Source organism: Eurypyga helias, unplaced genomic scaffold (genome assembly GCF_000690775.1).
Source record: "Eurypyga helias isolate BGI_N326 unplaced genomic scaffold, ASM69077v1 scaffold29206, whole genome shotgun sequence".
Classification (NCBI taxonomy): Eukaryota; Metazoa; Chordata; class Aves; order Eurypygiformes; family Eurypygidae; genus Eurypyga; species Eurypyga helias.
Window position 1 is genome coordinate 22,038 of NW_010257740.1, and position 19,907 is coordinate 41,944.

The 19,907-nt window shown below is 41.5% G+C and overlaps 1 protein-coding gene across 1 annotated transcript in view; it reads right to left on the reverse strand.

The window, feature by feature from the left end:
• Nucleotides 1-19,857, reverse strand: part of URB1 (URB1 ribosome biogenesis 1 homolog (S. cerevisiae)) — a gene marked incomplete at both ends in the record, with an annotated part of 40,633 nt that extends 20,776 nt beyond the window's left edge. The window contains 12 exons of the mRNA XM_010154137.1: nt 1,840-1,962; nt 3,783-3,933; nt 4,531-4,704; nt 5,074-5,211; nt 6,520-6,715; nt 8,274-8,404; nt 10,339-10,464; nt 12,344-12,429; nt 14,000-14,096; nt 16,216-16,348; nt 18,206-18,357; nt 19,702-19,857. Coding sequence (XP_010152439.1) covers nt 1,840-1,962; nt 3,783-3,933; nt 4,531-4,704; nt 5,074-5,211; nt 6,520-6,715; nt 8,274-8,404; nt 10,339-10,464; nt 12,344-12,429; nt 14,000-14,096; nt 16,216-16,348; nt 18,206-18,357; nt 19,702-19,857 — 1,663 coding nt within the window. The remainder of the gene's footprint in view (nt 1-1,839; nt 1,963-3,782; nt 3,934-4,530; nt 4,705-5,073; nt 5,212-6,519; nt 6,716-8,273; nt 8,405-10,338; nt 10,465-12,343; nt 12,430-13,999; nt 14,097-16,215; nt 16,349-18,205; nt 18,358-19,701) is intronic.
• Between the last annotated feature and the right edge of the window lie 50 nt (nt 19,858-19,907).

Sequence of the window (19,907 nt, forward strand, 5' to 3'; positions counted from 1 at the left end):
AAGGTGTCCCTGCCCATGGCAGGGGGGTTGGAACTAGATGGTCTTTAGGGTCCCTTCCAACCCAAACCATTCTGTGCTTCTGTGAACTTTACACTGGTGTATCTCCCTACGTCACTTCTATCTGTTCACAATAACTGCTTCAGCATAGCCTCAGAGTTATTCACCATACAGGTCACACAGCTGCACAGAGACCCTCACAGTGTGCTCCAAAAATTGATCTGCCCACACATTAACTGCATTTAAGTTATATACAGAGAACAGCTGTATAAAGCTTTGGTATCACTGTGCTTTTCATAGTCTGTGTAGTACCTTTGTGGTCCACAGTAAAGAGACAATAAATTTTAAAAATGCAGCATCACTACAAAGCTTAGCCAAGAGGAAGACAAACAATAGAGCTGTATCAGCTGTGTAAAGCTCATTGCTACAAGGTAGGAAAAATGTGCTGCCTTTGGAGTGTATGTTTCCATCAGCTTGAGGGAAGGAAACAACAGAACTTTCAAACTGGCATCTGAGAGAACAAAGTTTCAGGATTAACTTACACCGCAATTTTCTACCATATCACATTCATCAAGATTAATATCCAAGTTAACTTCATTACATTTATTTAAGAATGCCACCTTATTTTCTACTCTATTCAACTTTCTTATTTTATACTGTAACAAAACATACCATCAAAGAGATTCTGCCTCATAAAAAGGTGTCCTGCCTTTTGTCCATTTTGAAAAAGCTACGCATGCAAGAACTAACAGGATAAACAGGATATGTGATGAGTCACCAAGTACACAAACCAATGCTTTGACAGAGAGGAAAAAACCTCATGCATGAGACAGTTAATTCACAACGTTGCTCTGTATCAAGTCCCTTTTCTCCCCAGCAAACTCTAATTAAGGCATTTACACAACTCCCGTTCTTACACATCCCAGACCTGTCTAAAACCCAGACAGTTGCTCTAGTTCGGTGGCCTTCAAGCTGTAGTGGCCCACAGACAGCCATGATGCCCAAACTACATTTTGCTCTCCCCTCCAGCCTCATTTTTAAGTGGCTGTATGTGTTGTACCACAAGCAGAATTGGAAGATCTTGCCCACAGCCCATAATTTATGGCTCATCATCCTTGCTGCATTAAGAAGGTACAGAACATCTCTGTTTACTTCTGCTGCATGAAGAGGAATACCCTCCACGAACATGACAGAGACAAAAATACAACATTGCTAAAGTGCTTCCTCATATAGATTTTCCACAGGAGATAATACCATGCAGAACATGGTTGTTCTCCCCATACACTGCCAAACTGATAAAATAAGTCAAAACACAGCAAATGCAAAAAATGCTTGAGTGTTAAAAGACTTTCCAAAGGAGACTGGTGATTGGTATGTGTTTCTCCCCCACCCCACACTTTCTGTGAACTATCCCATTAAAAAAAAAAAAAATCTGCCACTGCAGCTAAGAAGAGTTTGGAAATAAATTACTTAAGTTGGATTGTTGACATAGGGCTAGAAGAATTACACCCCCAAATCCCATTAACAGTTGGAGATAAGTCTTCCTCAGAAACATGGGAATTAAAACCCTATAAAGGCTAAAAGGAGGAAGACTGTAGGGCAATCCACCACTTACATCATCCGAGTGTAGTGGAGCAGCTACGGAATTTAAGAGGGCAGAGTGCCAGAGCGCTGCAAAAATAGCAGCAATAAATGCCAACACAATGAAGAAACTAAACTGGTTTACTTCTAGATAAGAGCTTTTTCCTCCATCTACACAGAAGAGCAAACACCTCCTTCTGCAGTGGACTTTGTCAATAGCCAGAGAAAGCAACGAAGGCAACAGAAATACCCATCACATACCTTTTAGCAGCTTGCTAAAATCAAAGTTGCTCCGTGCTACCAAGTGGGGCACAACCTTCTGATACAGGCATATGACCTGAAGCAGGGCAGCTTTCAGAAACAGCGTCTCAGCATCATCCGAACCTAAGCAAAGCGTTTACAGCATTAGTTTTGCCTTCTTTCACACCAAGAGAGAACAGTGCAGCATCTGCATTATCCAACATGAGAATTACTAACTATAGATCCAATACTCTTGCCTATGAGATACGTTATCTTCCACAGTAACAAAAAGAAACAGAAAAAAACCCCATGGTATCCCCAGTTTCCTTTCCCAGTATTCCTGTGTAAACATTTTTAAAGCTAAGCCAGCTTATTCAGTGCTTAAATTGACAGTTGCCATTTTTAATTTGATTCAAGAGTGCTCACGCACATAAAAAGACAATCTTAACATTTTAACACTCACTATGAGACTCCAAGCAGTCCCACTGCTGTTCAATTTAAAGCTGAACTCCAGAAAAAAGGGATGGCAAGTACAAGGTCATGTTGCTGGTTTCCAAGGACACTACTTTTATCTAACGCCAGGTATGTTTGACCAGGGAAGCACAGGAGACTGTACCCTAATTTATTCCTTTGGTTAAAGGGATTTTTCTCTTTCCATTCCCTCTTTCAAAATAATAATTTCTCAATCTGACCTCTCTTGGCAAGAGAAAGAAACAAGTATTTGTATGAGAGAAACACCAATCCCAGTTAAGACAGCTGTTTACTTCTTAGGAAAAACTATTTCAGCAGCTAAACGTTCTTCTAGTTCATAACATGAGGACACAAAAGCTACTTGTGATCCAGTCACTAATGAAAGGAAGCAAAATAAATGAAGGGCAGCCAAAACTTTTGTAACACCTACTTTTTCCTGTTAACTGGGTCTCCCTCAGGGAGACGAAGAACTGGATGGATGCCACGCACAGACTTTGTCTTTGTTTGCCCGAGACTCAACTCCCGTTAAAAAAAGAATTCTCTAGTGGTCACAATGCAAACCAAGCTGTAAAAGGTGAGCTGAGAGTAAGTGATACTGTACTATCACCCTAGTATGCAGGGAAACCACAGCTCCAGTACTTTAGAGATCAGCTGCTTCATTGGTTTCAGCAGGCACTCTACCAATATTGAGCCTTGGAGTGCCAGCGCTGACAACTGTTTTGCTCCCCAAAGCCACACACAGAAGGACATACTCCAAAAAAACTGCTCCAGGAAGTCTCACTGTGGAATATGCCCTGTGAAGAGCAGGAAGCGGGCCACAGGTTTATATTCAGTCTTTAAGTAAAACATTGCAGGCTGCTCGCCAAGCTACAGAGTACTAAAACTTCTAGTTCCCTGCAACGGAACTACAAAAGCAAATCCTTCAGTAGGGACACTGGTTTTGAGAGAGAACAGCAGCTTTCACTCCAACCCTCCCTCTTCCAACACTTCCATGGTTTTATTCCTGTCTACAGCAACACAAGCATTTATGTAGCCACAGTAACTGCTTCACAAAAGTGAACCAATGGTGAAATAACTTGACTGAACTGAAAAACCTCCAAAAAAATATTTTTCAGGCATATCAATTTATCTGCTTGTCGAACTGCTTAACCTCCAAAAAAAAATTTGTCAGGCATATCAATTTATCTGCTTGTTTCATTGACAAGACAATGTCCAGTGGTCCCTTCCAACCATTCTGCAATTCAGTGACAGCAGAAAGGCAAACTGCTTAACCCCCTAGAAGCAACGGCAGCCTACCTGTCAAACCGTTCTTAGCCAACTCTGACACTGGTCAGAATTCAACTGCAGAAGAGACTGAACCAGGCAAAGACGAACAGTAAATCCAGAAGTGACATCTGGACTCTGTCGAAGCTAACAACCTCACATGGGAGGAGGATTTCATTACAGCCTTTCACAAACAAGCAAGAAGGGGTAACTCTGCGTGCTTTGCCTACCATGCTGTTCAGCAACTTCTGCTGTCTCAGTCGTTGCCTTCACGGTGGAGGTATCGCTTTCCCTCTTCTCCTGTTGGCCATCGTGGTGTTCTCTCCCTTGCTTCAGAAGGGACTGCCAGACAGCCACTATATTGTTCATGTCTGGTAAAAGCTAGAAGCAAAAAAAGAGTAAATTGCAGTAGCTCTCCTGCGTGAGACAAAGCTACTGTGATAAAAATATTCACAAACAAACAAACAAAAGGATTTGCTGCTCTTCACAAAGGTTGTAACTAATTTTGTACACAACTGGAAGAAGATCTGAAATCAAGTGCGTTTTGCTGAAGAAGTTTCCTGTAGAAAAAAAAATTACATTTTGTTCTTCATCCTCATGGTATATTTTGAACACAAGTGCTACCTGGTCTAGAGTTAGTCTGGGTAAACCCTGCTGGCTACAATTTCCTTGAACCATGAGGAGAAGTTGCTTCCAAGCCTGCTCTTAGAATTCACTTGCAGCACAACAGCTGCCAGTGTTGAATTCTGCTCACAACAAAATTTTATTTGCATTTCCATCATCCAGCTTGCCTAGGAAATGTAGTCTGCTACCACACCAGTCGTCACCACCTTTTAATCCACAGTATCTTTGGGCAGGGGGAGGGGAATGCTATCTCCAGCCTCCTAGGCTGCAACCCCTTGGGATGAAAGTGTAGAGAAGTAGTTATCTGCTGCAAAATGACTCAAGTTAGACCCCAATTTTCTTTTCACTTTGTACCTTGCTGACGGCTTCTCTGTACAGCTGTACGAATCCCTGCATCATCGACAGTGTGTAGAATTCCGACTTCTGCCAAGTTTCTTCATTCAAGCAGTACTCAATATTCTTCAAGGCTCTTCTCAGAACCATTGACACAAGCGACAGTATGCTGTGCTTCACTACGGTGCTGGGTAACTGAAAGAAGTTTAATTAAAAGGCATTTCAGTGCTTCCTCTTGTGCTCCGCACATAATCTGTACTCTGAATATATGTTAATTTGTTAAACTAATTACTTCCTAAACCTTGGTTAGCAGGAAATAAAAATCCATAGGTTTTCAGATTCCCAGCCTAAACCACTAGTGAGCATTCACAGAGCTGGTGCTTGGCTCTTACAAGAAGTATCAATGGGTTTTAATTAATTTTCCAGTGCTTCCCCAAACCTGCTTTAAGCTGGGACAATACAAAACACATGTAATTAACCAACTTAAGCAATTTCTTGGATGATCATACACTTAAATCAAACCAGGACAGAAAAATTCACTGAAATACTGTAGACTGCTCTTACATTTAGTCCTTGGGTGAACATTATTTTATTGCACACAGCAGGGACTGTTGTTACCATCACCATAGAAATCAACCTGGGAAGAGGAATAAACTCCGAAGTCTTAAAAGAATGGGAAATCTCTGGTTGAGCCTCATAGATCTGAAATAAAAACAATTTAATCAACATTGATATACTCCTGGAGACAACAGCTTCTTCTGGGGAGCATTTTACAGAAGGCTTTTACTTTGACTTGTCAGAAGTAATGACACCACTACATACCAATTTTTATGCAGAAATTTTTATATATTTTTATGCTACAGAGCATCCCCCAGACTTCAAATAAATGGAACATCTGTATGCAACCTGCACCCCTGCCAAAGGCCAACCCTTTTCAAACAAACTACAGATCCTACTTTTACGTTTTAAGCTAAGGCAAAGAGACAGAGGAACACTCAGAAAGGACAAAAGGTTCTTCTAGCTGAACTTTGATGTTGCTGCAGCTCAAAAAAAAACTATCAACGTGATGTTTCCCACTGCTTCTCATGCCAATTCCTTCTTCCCTGGTTTAGTTAAATGTTTATACAGCCTCCTGCTCTGAACATGGCTTTCTACCAAATGACCTTCCAACTCTATGTCTACACTTTTTAAAGCAGCTGTGGCTCTAAGCCATGCCTCATTTTCCTCAGCACCACAGAAAACAGGATGCCATTTCCCCCCCTCCATTTACCATCTTCGACATTTAACAGCATCCTGCTGCTTCTTTCCTAACATACCTACAGTAATTTCCAGTGCTATTTCAGAGGCATTAAGTCCTTCCTGTTTAGCTCACTTAAGCCTTTGTCACTTAAACTTCTCCACTGCTGGACTGACTTGTTTTTAAACTAGTTATTCATGAGATATTGTGCCTGTCTGCTTTTTAGTGATTTTAATACACTGTAAAGCACTGCGCATTTACAGCTGTACACACAGTACATCTTCAGACACACGAGCTTCCTCTGATACAGAGCAGCTGCTTCTGAAACAACAACAAAAACCCCCACTCCTTGATCCTCAGCTTAGTTCCCCTGAAATCAATGAAATCTTGTTCCTTGTCACTAGGAATTCCTCAGCTAAATTCATTAATTTGGAGTTAGCTTATACTTAAAACATGGCCATACCACAGGCTGGCTGGGCTCTGTACTGCACAATACCCAAACTGTACCAACTTCTACATAGGAATGGCATTATATTATCTTTCTGTAATAAAAGCAATGGAAGGCAGGCTTACCAATCCACCACCAAGTTCCTTGGCTTGGTACTTTTTCCTGTAGGTCAGGAATGTTTGACTCTACCACCTTTCCTATTACACTTTTGTACAATTCTGCACTACTGTAACAAAAAACTACTTCCATTTTTCGAGGAAAAAAGAAGAAGTATTGGGAGTGCATATTTCTGTGGAGAGGTGGTGTGCATCACTCATGCTCTTACCTTTTTGAGTAACTTCATGTTGTCCATCCAAGCTGACTTCAGTCTAGGAACGAAGGAATACCGGGTCTCCTTAAAGTATCTGTTCAGTAAGTCTGGGCATACTTTGAGAATATTCACCATGAGATCAGCAACCATTTCATCTTCTGTTGCAGTTTTTAAACCAAGCAGGAAGCGCAGAAGCACCACGTTTCCTCCCCTGTTGAAGACAAAAATACTTTAATAAAGAAATCCCTGTTCTGATACTTTACGTGTGATGTTAACTCTGCAACTCCTCAAACTGTTGCTGGGGTAAAGCCAAGGCAAAACCTCTCATACTGCTGGAATTTCTGAGTTTGTACTCAGAAAAGTAAGAAAATTACCTCCAGGTTTTCTGGATGACAAACAGTAATTACTTTTAATTAAATGATAATGTTTCAGAAATATTCTAACCAAACTTCACAAAGCTAAATTAATACTTTAATGTAAAACTTGGAAGGCTCCGGGGAGACCTTATTGCCCCTTCCAGTACCTGAAGGGCCTACAAGGAAGCTGGGGGGGGCTTTTTACAAGGGCCTGTAGTGACAGGACAAGGGGAAATGGGTTTAAACTGAAAGTGGGGAGGTTTAGATTAGATATCAGGAAGAAATTCTTCCCGGAGAGGGTGGTGAGGCACTGGAACAGGTTGCCCAGAGAAGCTGTGGATGCCCCATCCCTGGAAGTGTTCAAGGCCAGGCTGGACAAGGCTTTGAGCAACCTGGTCTAGTGGAAGGTGTCCCTGTCCATGGCAGGGGGGTTAGAACTGGATGGTCTTTAAGGTCCCTTCCAACCCAAACCATTCTATGATTCTAATTATTTTCCATGGTGTTTCAGTTGTTGGGGGTTTTTGTTTTGCTTGTTTAAGTTTTCTTCCATATGTCCCTAAACAAAAAGGGAGAATACTGCAGATACCAGATGAGTTACAGTTAAAATTTTGCTCAAAGCAAGAAGTAACCTGCTCTAGCACCACTCTGTATTGGTACCCTCTCCTACAATCCAGTACCTTCTTTGCCCAGCTAACGTGATTAAGCATAAAACACACCCCTATGAGAACCCCTCCATGGAATTACAGGAGTCTATTTTCTCTATCAGTCACAATCTTAGTGCACCTGCCTTTTAACTAGGTAGCAAATGGAAACAGCAGGGCAAATAGGTGCTTCCAGGTTAGATGTTGCAGGCCAAATTCTGGCACTACTGAAATCAATGTCAGCATTTTGCCAAAATAAAATAAATTTGCCAATATTTACCAAAAATTTACTTGCCAAAATAATCCACCTCCAGTGATACCAAATGTCAACTAGACTAGCTATTTCACCACCACGTGGTTAATACTGCAGCTTTGATGTTTTGTCACACCAAAAAAATCTGCAGCCCAAAAAAATCACAACTTATAGTAAGGACTTGGTATCTGGTTATTCACGGAGATGGCTCAGAGAAACACAACCACTGCCTAAGCCCCTGTGCATAGGGTAGGGTGCTCTCTGGTACACTGAGGTACCACAGGAGATCCCACAGTTTGATCTTGGGAAGTTTAAATTTAAAAAAAAAAAAAACAAACACCCACACACAGCCAAAAAACCCGCAAAGACCCCAATGCATTTATTTCTTCTGACGCAGAAGAAAGTCGGAAGCAGAATTCAGCAAAGCTACTGGCAACAGCCTGGAAGGACAGACAAGGTAACTAGCAAGGTCTCCCTTGCTCCCAGCACAGCTACAATCTCAGCCATCTGGTGACTTACTTGCCGGACGTTCCAAGACTTGGATCATAGAAGGTTATGCCATATTTCAGAGAGCAGCAGAGGTCCATTAAGAAATTATGAACAAGTTCCCGTACCATCACCTTTCCCACCTCTTCAGAACCTTGAGTCACCTGTGAAAATCAGAAGGGAGGAAAAGAGGCGTATGATTTTTGCTATCACGGAAGAAAATCTCACATCCATTTCACTCTTCTCTGAGCTTTATGAAGCTCCTTTTATACAGAAATACTAAAAGACAGCTCGGCTTTTGCTCACACTAACAAGACAGATTTCAGTTTCTCTATTAAACAAATTAAATATTACAGTATTTTTTTGTTTCAAGGAAAGCAAACCTCACAAATGTAGGCACATATGTACTATCTGCAGGGCATTACTGACGTAGGACTTTTTGCTAAGAAGTCAGATAGAGGAAGATAGAGAAGAGTCAAGCTAAAGAAAAGTAGTGATATCAAGACTTCCATGGCAAGGCCATGCTGGGACTCTGAAATCAAGGACTTAATGTGAAATCACCAACCTTCAACCTTACAGGCCAGGTTCACTGTGAGGAAGCTCAGAAAGACCAAAGAAATCGCCAATTTATGGTTCAGCCTAAAGTATGTGAAAAAAGCAACATATTCTCTGTTGCCCAGAGAAGCTGTGGATGCCCCATCCCTGGAAGTGTTCAAGGCCAGGCTGGACGAGGCTTTGAGCAACCTGGTCTAGTGGAAGGTGTCCCTGTCCACGGCAGGGGGGTTGGAACTAGATGGTCTTTAACGTCCCTTCCAACCCAAACCATTCTGTGATTCTATGATTCATATGTTTTTGGGGCCAACTTGGCAGCAGACGAGCTACTTTAATAGAGGGCAAGAAAGATGGATAGCTAACAATGCTCAGAACTTGCCAACACTTCAGGCAAAGGTGCGGCACCAATGCCATGACATTCACCATACAAAAATGGAAAAAGTGACCAAATATCCACATCAAGCAAAAAGATTGCATTAACCTTTCACATCCAGCACAACTCAATATTCTTGCAAATGAGAAGTCTCTTCTGGACAACTCCAGTTGGGAAATCACAAGCCATATGCAAGGACTGCATGGAAATGTAAGAATTTAAAGTTACTCAAAACTGAGATGCACGTTAATGATGGGGGTCATAGATTTGCACAGCTCCAAGCAGACACCTCCTAGAAACAGATCTCCTCCAAAAGGTGTTTACAATATATCAGAATTGGAATAGAATAGGCATAAGCATCTAGTAGAGGAAGTAAAAGACGACAGTTGTTCAGTGTTAGAAAGTCTGAAGCTTTGGGCTTCTAAAGATCAAGTGTTAATCAACACAAAGGTGAAAAGCCTGCAGCCAAAACCCAACGGCAGCATGGGCTTTCTACTGCTTTGCACTGGGCTTACAGCCATGCCTTAGATATTCCCACAGTGAGAGGTGGGGACATGAGATCACACGATTAAGAAAAATAAAAAAGCAAGTAGGTTGCCTATTTATGAGGAGATGACAAAACATCTGCAGGACTAACACCAGCTGCAGCCCTAATCCTTGCCTCATCTAGGACTTTAGTAATGCAATTTCATGGACCAGTAGAATCAGGAACAGCTCAGCCCTCAGAAACCCTGCCAACCCCCCAAACAGTGCAAGCTGAAAAGGCTGGCAACCATCTAGGGAGTTTAGCCCTCATCTCAGATCAGCTTGTAGGATGGGAATGAGGCACGTGGTAAGAACATTCCTTCCAATATAGTCTCCTATAGGGACACAAATGTGTCCAGGCAATGGAATACAGTACTCGCACCCAAAAGCCCCATTTCTCCCTGGTTAACAGATTCACACTGCAGTTCTGGAAATCAGGGAGGGGAAATGAACACCCTTCCTCGAGCAGTGAGGGGCAGCAGAAAGTCAGGGTTTCTTTAAGAAGCCTCAGCAGATCCCTCTTCTTGAGCTTATCAAGGTTAGGGTAACTGGGATCTATTTCAAAACCTGTGGGCTGCAAGATAGGAATTAAAAAAAAAAAAAAAGACAGGACAAGGACTAGGAGTTACAAAAAATTAACTACCAGACCTTTAAATCCCCAGGGCTGACATCAGTAATCCCATTCCACCGGTACAGTGAAGCAATGTGAATCAACACTTCTGCAGTAAAAAAGCCCACCTTCTGGGTTTTGGTGATATTTTTATTTTGAACCACCTGAAAACAAGAAAAGAGACAAACAACTATTTATTCCACATTATCACAAAATAATGGGAAATTAGCAACACACTTCATTCTAGCACACACAGAGCTCGCTCTCCTCACTACAGCAGACAGAAGGTTCTGCCTGTCCTGTTAACACTCCTTTCACACTCTCCTGCTCCCATCCTGACGTGCTTGAAGCCATAGGACTCTACACAAACTTCTGCATACTCTGCACATGCTCAACAGGATAGACTTCCAAGTTCAACTGAAGAGCACCGAGCGTATTTATAGTGGCATAGCCACAGACTAGGATAATGGAAATCTGCTACAAATACAGTCTGAATGAATGGGAAAACACAGTGGAGGAAGTTGTCAAAAGTTCTCCTACTGTCTTCTCCAGTCCTCATTTTTTTTTTTTAAATCTCACTTTCCTTGTTAAACTGAAGGAGTCGGAACGTATTAGGTTTCACCCAGAAGTTAATAGTATGCGATGTACGATTCCCACATGGGAAAAGCTTCATTCAGAAAACAAAGCTTCAAGGAGGTTTATTTTCCATTGAAATGTTAGCTTTTTTCTTCTTCTTCCAAGGTTATTGCAATAGAAAAATGAAAGAATATTCTTGACTTTAAATTGTCATTTGTGAAAAGCCTGAGTATGAGGCAGGCTCTTATGTTTACACTCTAAATTTGCAACTATTTTTTCTTCATTCTCTCAGTTGGCCATACAACAGCTTATGCAACATTGCTACAGTCGTTCAAAACAGATTCAAAAATCATAGATACTGGAACTAAAACCATTTTTAAAAAAACATTTTTCCAGAAAGGAAATAAATCTCTGGTGCAGTTACAGTACCCACAGCAGCAATAAGCTGGTGCACCACAGGGAAAGAAGCACTGCCATGCTAAGAAGGTAAGAAAGAGCAGAGCACACAAAAGGGAGTCGAGACTAAACAAACTCTTACACCTCTCAGCAACTCCTGCTTTCAAGTTTTCTCTCTCAACCCTGCAATATCACAAGGTTATTTCTGCCTGATATGAAAGAATCAGAAAAAACAACTTCAGAGAGAGGAGCAGACTTACCCCTCCAACAGTAATTTCTGACAGCAGGTGGTATGTACCTTCCCCTCCCAACCCCCCAACAAAAACTTCTCTGATTCTGAGAAGTTTATAGACAAGACTTCCCTTTTACTCTACCTCACCAAGAAATACCTTTGACTATCTCCTACAGCAGAAACTCTGCCAGCCTAACCAAGTCCAAAGGCCAGCTATCCAGGACCACAGGATGTGGCCGCAACGGACCCCTGCCAAGGCTGGCTGGGGCACGGTCCCACCCACTGCAACCTGACAGCTGCTGGAAACCCACTTCATGTCACGGTCCCCATACTGAAAACACAAAATCCTTCTCCTCCTGGGAAGGAAACTGTACATGATTACCTAGTTCAGAGCTAACAAACCTAGTCAAATCTAGCTGTTCTCCACGTTTCATCAGGGGAGACATTCTTTGATGGGCCAATCTCACCGTCATGGGAAGTACCAAAAAAGACTCTAGTTCTTTTGAACTTCAGGCTTCACGCCGACACAATCACAACCCACTTGACACCACACACTAAAGCTGAGCTGAAATTAGCATCCAAGCACAAGCTACGCAAGCACTTGCTTTAAGAGAGGGCACTGGAAAAGCCTAACAAGCTTCAGATCTGAAACAGTAATATGGCCACACTATCAGCCTTCAATAAATATTGTCAGTAATGGACACACTGACAAACTCTCAGCAGCACAGTGCCAACACCTTAAAGAGCTGTACATTCAATGAGAAATTACTGCAAAACTGCTTTCAGCAGCAAAGAAAATACAGAACAAGAGACAACACAGTTCAAAGGGCATATCATACCTTAGTTCTCAGTGTGGAAAGTAGAAGATTGACAGTAGAAACTTTGTCTTCCTTTATTTCAGAACGAAGAATATCTGGAATGAAATCTAAGACGACATTTCAAATGTTAAGTGAAAACGTGAAAGCTATTTTTCCATACTAAAATGCTTCAGGGAATTCATACACCTTTCTCTTCAATGTCATATTATTTACCTTGCTGTTATATTTAAGGATGAACCAAAAGGCTGCAATCAGAGTTTAGAAGGATGATGCGTCTGTAACTAGAGCAATGAACAAGCGATGCTGCCAAACCTACTCTCATCGTAACTAGCTAATTTGACAACTCGGTTATTAACACTTCCTGCAACAGCATATGTCAACTTCAAATATATTTCGGGCTCCAGTGTTATGCAGTGTTTAAACTTCAGTAAATGCCCACTCTCCCCAGTGAAGGGCTCACAATTGTTTTGCAGTGATTCTCAAGTGTTTATGGGTGGCATCTCCAACAACATGCATCATCCTTTGGCTCACCTGCGCATCCCAAAGTTAGAGAACTTCAGTGTACAGAGAACCTCCGTATCTTACAGGGGAATGAAAGCCAGCTGTGCTGACTGGGTCTAGGTGTGCACTGTCATTCCCTGTCCTGAAAGGACTGAACAACTGAGCAATTAAAGGAAATCAGCAGCCCCCAGGGTGGTGTGAACAACAGAAGTAAATAATTATGGCCTGTTCTCACTCCCTCACCATAAAATAAATGGGTTGTTTTCAGCTAATGGCTCCCCTCCACCCACCCTAGATCCCTTCTGAATTTTTTTAATTTCTTTTCTCTTATCAAGGGTCTCAATTCACAACTTGAGAAACATCAGCAGCAGAATTCAAACCACTGAAGTCAACGGAAGTTTCAGCACATAAGGCATCAAGTATTAATCAAGTGTATGTAAGATCCTCTTCTTTGCTAGTTCAGTTTGACCCCCTTCTCTAAGAGACATAAACGCAACATCCTCCCATTCTGCATTCCCATGTCATGCCTCCGTAAAAGATGCAAGGGACATTACGCTGGTCTCCATAATCACTGACAAAAAGTGGTCTAACGGAGTACACAACAGCTACCCTGCATGAGAATAAAAGAGGAAGTATGCACAGTCTTTAACATATTTTTTTTTTAAATTTAATGCAACATCATTGGAAGAATCTCCCCAGGGAAGTGATGGATTCCCCAACACTGGACACTTAAGATTCAGCTGGACAGGGTGTTGGGCCATCTTGTCTAGACTCTGCTTTTGCCAGGAAAGGTTGATGACCCCTGAGGTCCCTTCCAACCTGGTATTCCGTGACTCTACTAGGTTATGAGTAAGGCTGAAGGCCATGAAGGGTTTTTTTTCTGCTTATTGAATCTACGGCCTCAAAGTTATATTACATTTGCCATTTTTACAACTGTGTCACCAAGGGCTTCCTATTTTTACAGGGATTTTGCAGACAGCAAACATTAGTCTCAAGCACAAGAGGCACTCACTAGAATAATAAAGAAATTTAAAGCTCTTCAGGTAATAAAATTAAAAATAGGTATTTTGTATCTTATTAGTGCTGTTTAACTGGTTCACATTTTGAATTAGTTCATATTTATTATCACCTATAAGTCTCTGCCTTAAAAAAAATACACAAGCAATTGTGAAATACCTTTTAATTCCAGCACCTGTCTCAAGATTGCATTGTCACCAGCAATTAAGAAGGAGAGGGCAAACTGAATGTAGGCCATACGGACATCAGGTCTCCCCTAAAAAAGGATAAAAGGCACTGTTGGCATACAGATTGTACATAACTCTAAAATTAATAATGCAACAATTGATTGTAAGTACTGTAAAATTAAGGTAAATTAAACAACTTCTATAAACACGTTGCATGTAGTCATACACACATATGTGTATGCAATACATCTACTGTATATTCGAGAGACTACTTCTGTTAAGCAGATTAGTCTGTTAAAGTTAACATCAGGAAGGAAGGTGTCCCAGTTCACATGTTTTTCAGTTGCCAATATATGAGACAGGCCATAAATAAAAAAACCAAAAAGTTTAACAGTAGTTTCATGCCAAACCCTGTACATGCATCACTGAACACCCTTACTTCTTCACCACTTGGTACACTAGTCAATTCACAAAAACACTAAAGAATGGTAATGACAGTAGTGCTGCTGCAATTCCTTACTATACTGGCTACCACAGCAGTGCTGGTCTTGGAGACTCCTGCTGCTTGCTGCCATCTGTGAGCTGCAGCGCACTACACGCATCTCTCAGCTATTACAGCTGCTCAAGGAGCCTCCTGGGTAACACAACTGAGACCGGCTACAAACAAAAACACTCTTAAAAAGGGGGCTGGTATATTACAGAAAAATAAATTCAGGCACAGTGGAAGTAATGAAAGCTTTGCCTGGAATAGGGTCACAGGATATCAACATGATTTGTAATTTTTTTGAAACTTACTGTGCAAAGTTAAGTTGCATGTAAAAAAGCCTGGAAGAAGATATGGACTGGGCTAAACCATAAGGCAGAAGTGACTCATGAAAGGGTTCAAAGAAGAAATAAAGAAATGAGATTTTGCTGTAAGCCTTGGGGCTGATATTTTTGTATTAAAAAAAAAACAAACCACCACCTCTGATAGCCAGTTATGACACTGTAATTTCTCTGACAGCTGAGCAAGATCTTCAATCTGGTTTTGGAAACTTCTTCCCTTACTTGCAGATCTAATAAGCCTGTGGTCAAAAGACTACACCCAAGCATTTAAATTTAACGGGTGGAGGTACTCCTAAAGGCCAGCTTCTGCAGTAAGGTTAAACAAACCATGAAATCTGACTCTCCTGACATTGTTTATATATAAAGCAATCAAGTAGAAGGCAAAAAAACCAAACACACAGCTTTCTCCCTGAAACCACTTTTCAGAATCTCATTTGTCACCACAGATGGCACAAACCCAACACAAACATACACGTTTATTCTGCAAGTCATCTTTAAAAAATAAAAAGAATGTATCGGTGCTGAAAATAATATTGGATTTATTATACACTAATATTTGGAATGAAATATAAATATTCTTGTTCTGAAACACTGGTCCAGGTCAAACCTGATTATTTTTAGCAATGGGAGAGAGAACAAGAAATAAAAGTTCCTTTTGGAAAGAGAGGAGTGACTTTTTCTACTCACTCACACATCCTCCTTAAGGATTTCCGCTAAGAGATTATTTAAAACCGCTGGTTATATTTTCAAACACAATTACCCCAACCCTACTAGTACTGGGCAAAATCCTCTCTCCATTCAAACACCTGCAGAACCTCCATTTATTTCAGTGGGACCAAACTGCAACCCACGCATTGGAAGAAAGACTGAACCCTTCCCAAACACATTACTGAATATTTTTCAGAAGTTTACCATTATTTTCACTCCCTTTCAGACATTAAAAGGGTATCCCACAGAAACACATTGATATTTCACCACAGCTTACTGGAAACAGACAAGGCACTTCGCAGTAAACTCTACAAGGCAGTGTGAAAAGAAGGTTATCCTGAGGAGCTCTGCACCCTGACAAGATGAGAAAGACCAGAATGGGATGGAAAACGAAGCACGTTGTACCTCAAGGGTGGCATGCCAGCTGCCCCGCTATCACAGACAATCAGAAACATGACCTGGGGATTTCCTGTATAAGTAGATGGGAAGCTTTTGCCCCACAGATCAGTTCTGATGCCAGTTAGAAACAATTAAGAAACATCTCTGCCTGATACAGGACAGGAAGGAAGAGGTAAGTTCTTGCAGCCAAAAATATAGCTTAATTTAAATACTTGGCAGAAGAAAATTGATGGAGCCATGGTGTAGCATTTCATAGCACACGGCAGCTTAATTTACCTTCTTACATCTTCTTTTCAATAATCCAGGCAGAAACTTATTATTAAAATCAAAATGGCTAAACACATCCCTTGCTGAATCTGGCCCCTGAGCCACCATGGCTGACAACAGGGTAAGGCATGCTCGGCTCATCCTAAAACGAAAAGCAGAGAAAAACCTGCAGGTTAGTTCCACGATGACAGTTAAACAAATCACCAAATCAAGAGATGAAAATTTAACGCAAGACCTTTTTCCCCCCCCTATTAAATAAATTATCCCACTCCACCTCCGACATCCACCCAAGCCTTCAGAAGCTTCAGGCATGAAACAGTCCTGCAGACGCGTATGTGTTTTACTGTGACAAGCAGCTCCGTAGGAGCTATGGCTGATGCTGAAGTTAAGGACACACATAGCGTAGGCCAAAGACAGGCTGCCTTTTTGTTTGTTTGTTTGTTTTAGCTGAATGACAGAGGTTTTCTTCAGTTTAAATATGCAGCATGGTCTTGTCATGAACTAAATCCCAAGATCTACACTCAGTTTTGATTTGTGCTCACTGACCACTGGGAAAATTTGCCTGAAAAAATAGAAGGGAAGGTAAAACAACCAAAACCATTACTTTAGGCAGTGATAATGGCAACTGGGAAGGAGGGGGAGAGGGAAGAAGGGAAAAGGGAATGCCTATTTATATTCTTCCTAAAAATTAAGCTGTAATGAGAAGCTAGATATTCACTTTATAAAGTAAGATTAAAGAAAGTGCCCAAAATTAGGAGCTCCTAAATATGCATGAGTTCACCATTTATTTCAATGGGAACACGACAGGGGCATCAGGTACAAAGCTGCAGACCTCCATCATTTGTATAGCCACTACCCATTTAAGTGTTTTGGAATCTGTCCGTCATGTTTCTTTCATGGACAATGTGTACCAGAGCCATGCAAGCTAAGCAGAGATTTCATCTAGACGTACCATCACAATAAAACCCCTCTGCACATCAAAGAGGCAGCACAGAAAACGCAGAGCATATACCACCAGAATACCATCAGAAAGCTGCAGCCTCCTCTATGCAGGGTCTAAAAGGATCTCTCCAAAAGCTGTCATCTTCAAAGGCTTAATAAGAAGAGATCTTGCATGGTTTCAACTTTTATTTTACAATATAGCTATCCACTCGTACTTGGGATTCTATGTACAGTTAAAATGCTTGTTGCAGTAAGATGAGATGAGTGGTGCAGGAAGTGTGGTTGTGCCCATGAACTGGAAAGCAGAAAAAGCTTTTCTAATTCTGGCCTGTCCGAAGACCTACAGACAAGTCATTGGCCTTGGACAAATCATCTGCAGCCTCCATTTTTTCCTCTCCCTTCCTCTTCCTCCCAGGTTTGTATTAAAATTTTTCTGGCACTTGGAACTTCTCTCACTCTGTCCAGAGTGTGAGTTGATGTTGTTTAGACAGGCTAGATAACACATGAGTGCTTAAATCGGCCTAAAATGGCCTTAGATTTAAAAGACAGGAAAAGTTAAAGAAAAGCCAACCTGGAAAAAAAAAATTATAAACATGAAAATCTGACTACAAAAAATACTCGGAAATAAACCACTCAAGGGCAGCTCTTTTTGCCATCACGAGATAGAGTGCTCAGCATCTGTGAACTACAAGAAAGCCTGCTCCTCCCTGTTCCAGGCAGTACATTTCACTTCACAAACCAGGCAGCATTAAAATAACAGGACTCCAGATACCACCCACTTTACTTCTCACTAGGAGAGGCACAACAGAAGAAAACCACAGCATCAAGAAAATATCATCTAGCTTTAGATTGTACATTATATCAAAGCTTACACCTTGCAAAGACTTTCACGTGCAATTATTTAAAAAAATGTGGAACAGTATCATCAAATAAAGGTGGATTATTAGCAGTAAGTAAAGCTGAATTCTGCACTATCTTGTACACATGTGCAAGACCCTCAGGATCAATTCAGAACAACTGACAGAGCTTCTCCGCAACATGTATGGAGAACACTTACCTGTGATTTTCAGAATACAAAGCAGCGTAGACCAATCTCATGTAGGAATGAATCAACTTTTTGACTATGTTCATTCCCACAACAGAAAAATGGGAGAGGTCACTGCCTGTCCTCAGCAAAATGGCTTCTAGAGCTTGAAAGATTAATAGCATCTGGAAGATATAGAAATAAGTTAGTTATCTGCCACTGTCAAGTACGGGTTGATATGATCAGCTGAACAATAACACACCCCATTAAAAAGAGAACCCCACCACAAGAGGAAAGCTTCTGCATATGAAGGCAGAGCTAACTTCTGAATTCTCTCCCAAAAATAGGCTGCTGCTTCTTTGAAAGGATTAGTTCTGAGAGTGAATTTTCAAGGAAACCCCCTACAGATACTATGAGAGACTAGAGAACCACAGGAGGTCAGCTTACTTGTGATTTTTTTTTTTCAGTCGCTAAACTCATGAAGTTCAGTAGTAGGGATGGACAACCTCCACTGGCAGCCCAGGCCAGCATGCCGACCGAAGGCCTGTACAATCCTAAACCAACTGAATGTAAACAAGGGTCCCTCCTCACAAGTGAGTTGAGACCTGCATGCATGATTTATCTGTGTATGCACAATGCCCACTGCAGTGCAAGGTGTGGCACAGGCTGAAGGTCCTGAAGGGCCTTCCCCAGCTGAAGGCCTGGGCCTAGGGCTAATGAAACAATGCTTTAAGAGACAACTGCTGGTAAGTCCACAATGCAACAGGCTGAAGAAAACCATCTGAGCTGCTCCAGTCTTGCAATTAAGTCCCTGTAGATGAGTCGTGAGCCCACATAGCACTGGGACGGTATTCATTACAAGTATTAGCCTCTATCAGTGGATGGATCTTGACGAAAGCATGTCACTGAACATGGCACAGGTCACCATTACACAGACAGAAGCGATAACCTAATGCAAAGGCTGACAAGCGGAGGTTGAAAAGAACACTGTCCAATTTTGTCATATGAAGTTTTAAATTAATAACGATGCCACAGTATTCACAGTGAAAAGAGTTTTTTAATTCATTAGCTCATTCATCATATTCTGATGAGGAAAAATTGTGTCAGCTCAGATGAGAAAGATCAGGTCAACTTTACCAATGGCTTCCTAGAAATACTGACGTACTAGGGAGATGTCTAGTTATCCGAAAACAACTACTTTCACTGGACTATTTCTTTTGTTTGCTTAACTGCTCCTGTCAGCCTCCTTATTTTTCAAATGATCGTATGATAACATGTAAAGAATCTTAACTGCTTGATGTTGGCAGGACTGGTGGTTGTGCTGGCATCATTAAATCCAGGAACACCTTGGCACTGAAAGGGCATTTCCCACTTTAACAGTGCTTCTCCCACTGTGACTTTGGGGAGGTGGGGTGGAAACAAACCCTATACAAGGTTATTTACAGCACAAAGCACTTCTTCAGGGGTTCCTCTCCCAGCCGGGACACATGCTGCCAGTCATTAACCTACAACACCCACGGCCAACTTACTTCATTTTCAGGCTTTCTTTCTCCATCCATAAGTCTGAATATTTCAGCACACTCCATGGAAATTTTTACGTATCCCTCCACGACATCATATATATCAGGTGATGGCAGCGTCTTAGCAACGGAGATGAAGGTCTCCAGACCTGCAATGGGAGAGTTTCACCCGGGGCGCCAATGCCTCGCGTGGGACACGCTACGAGCCGCCCCCC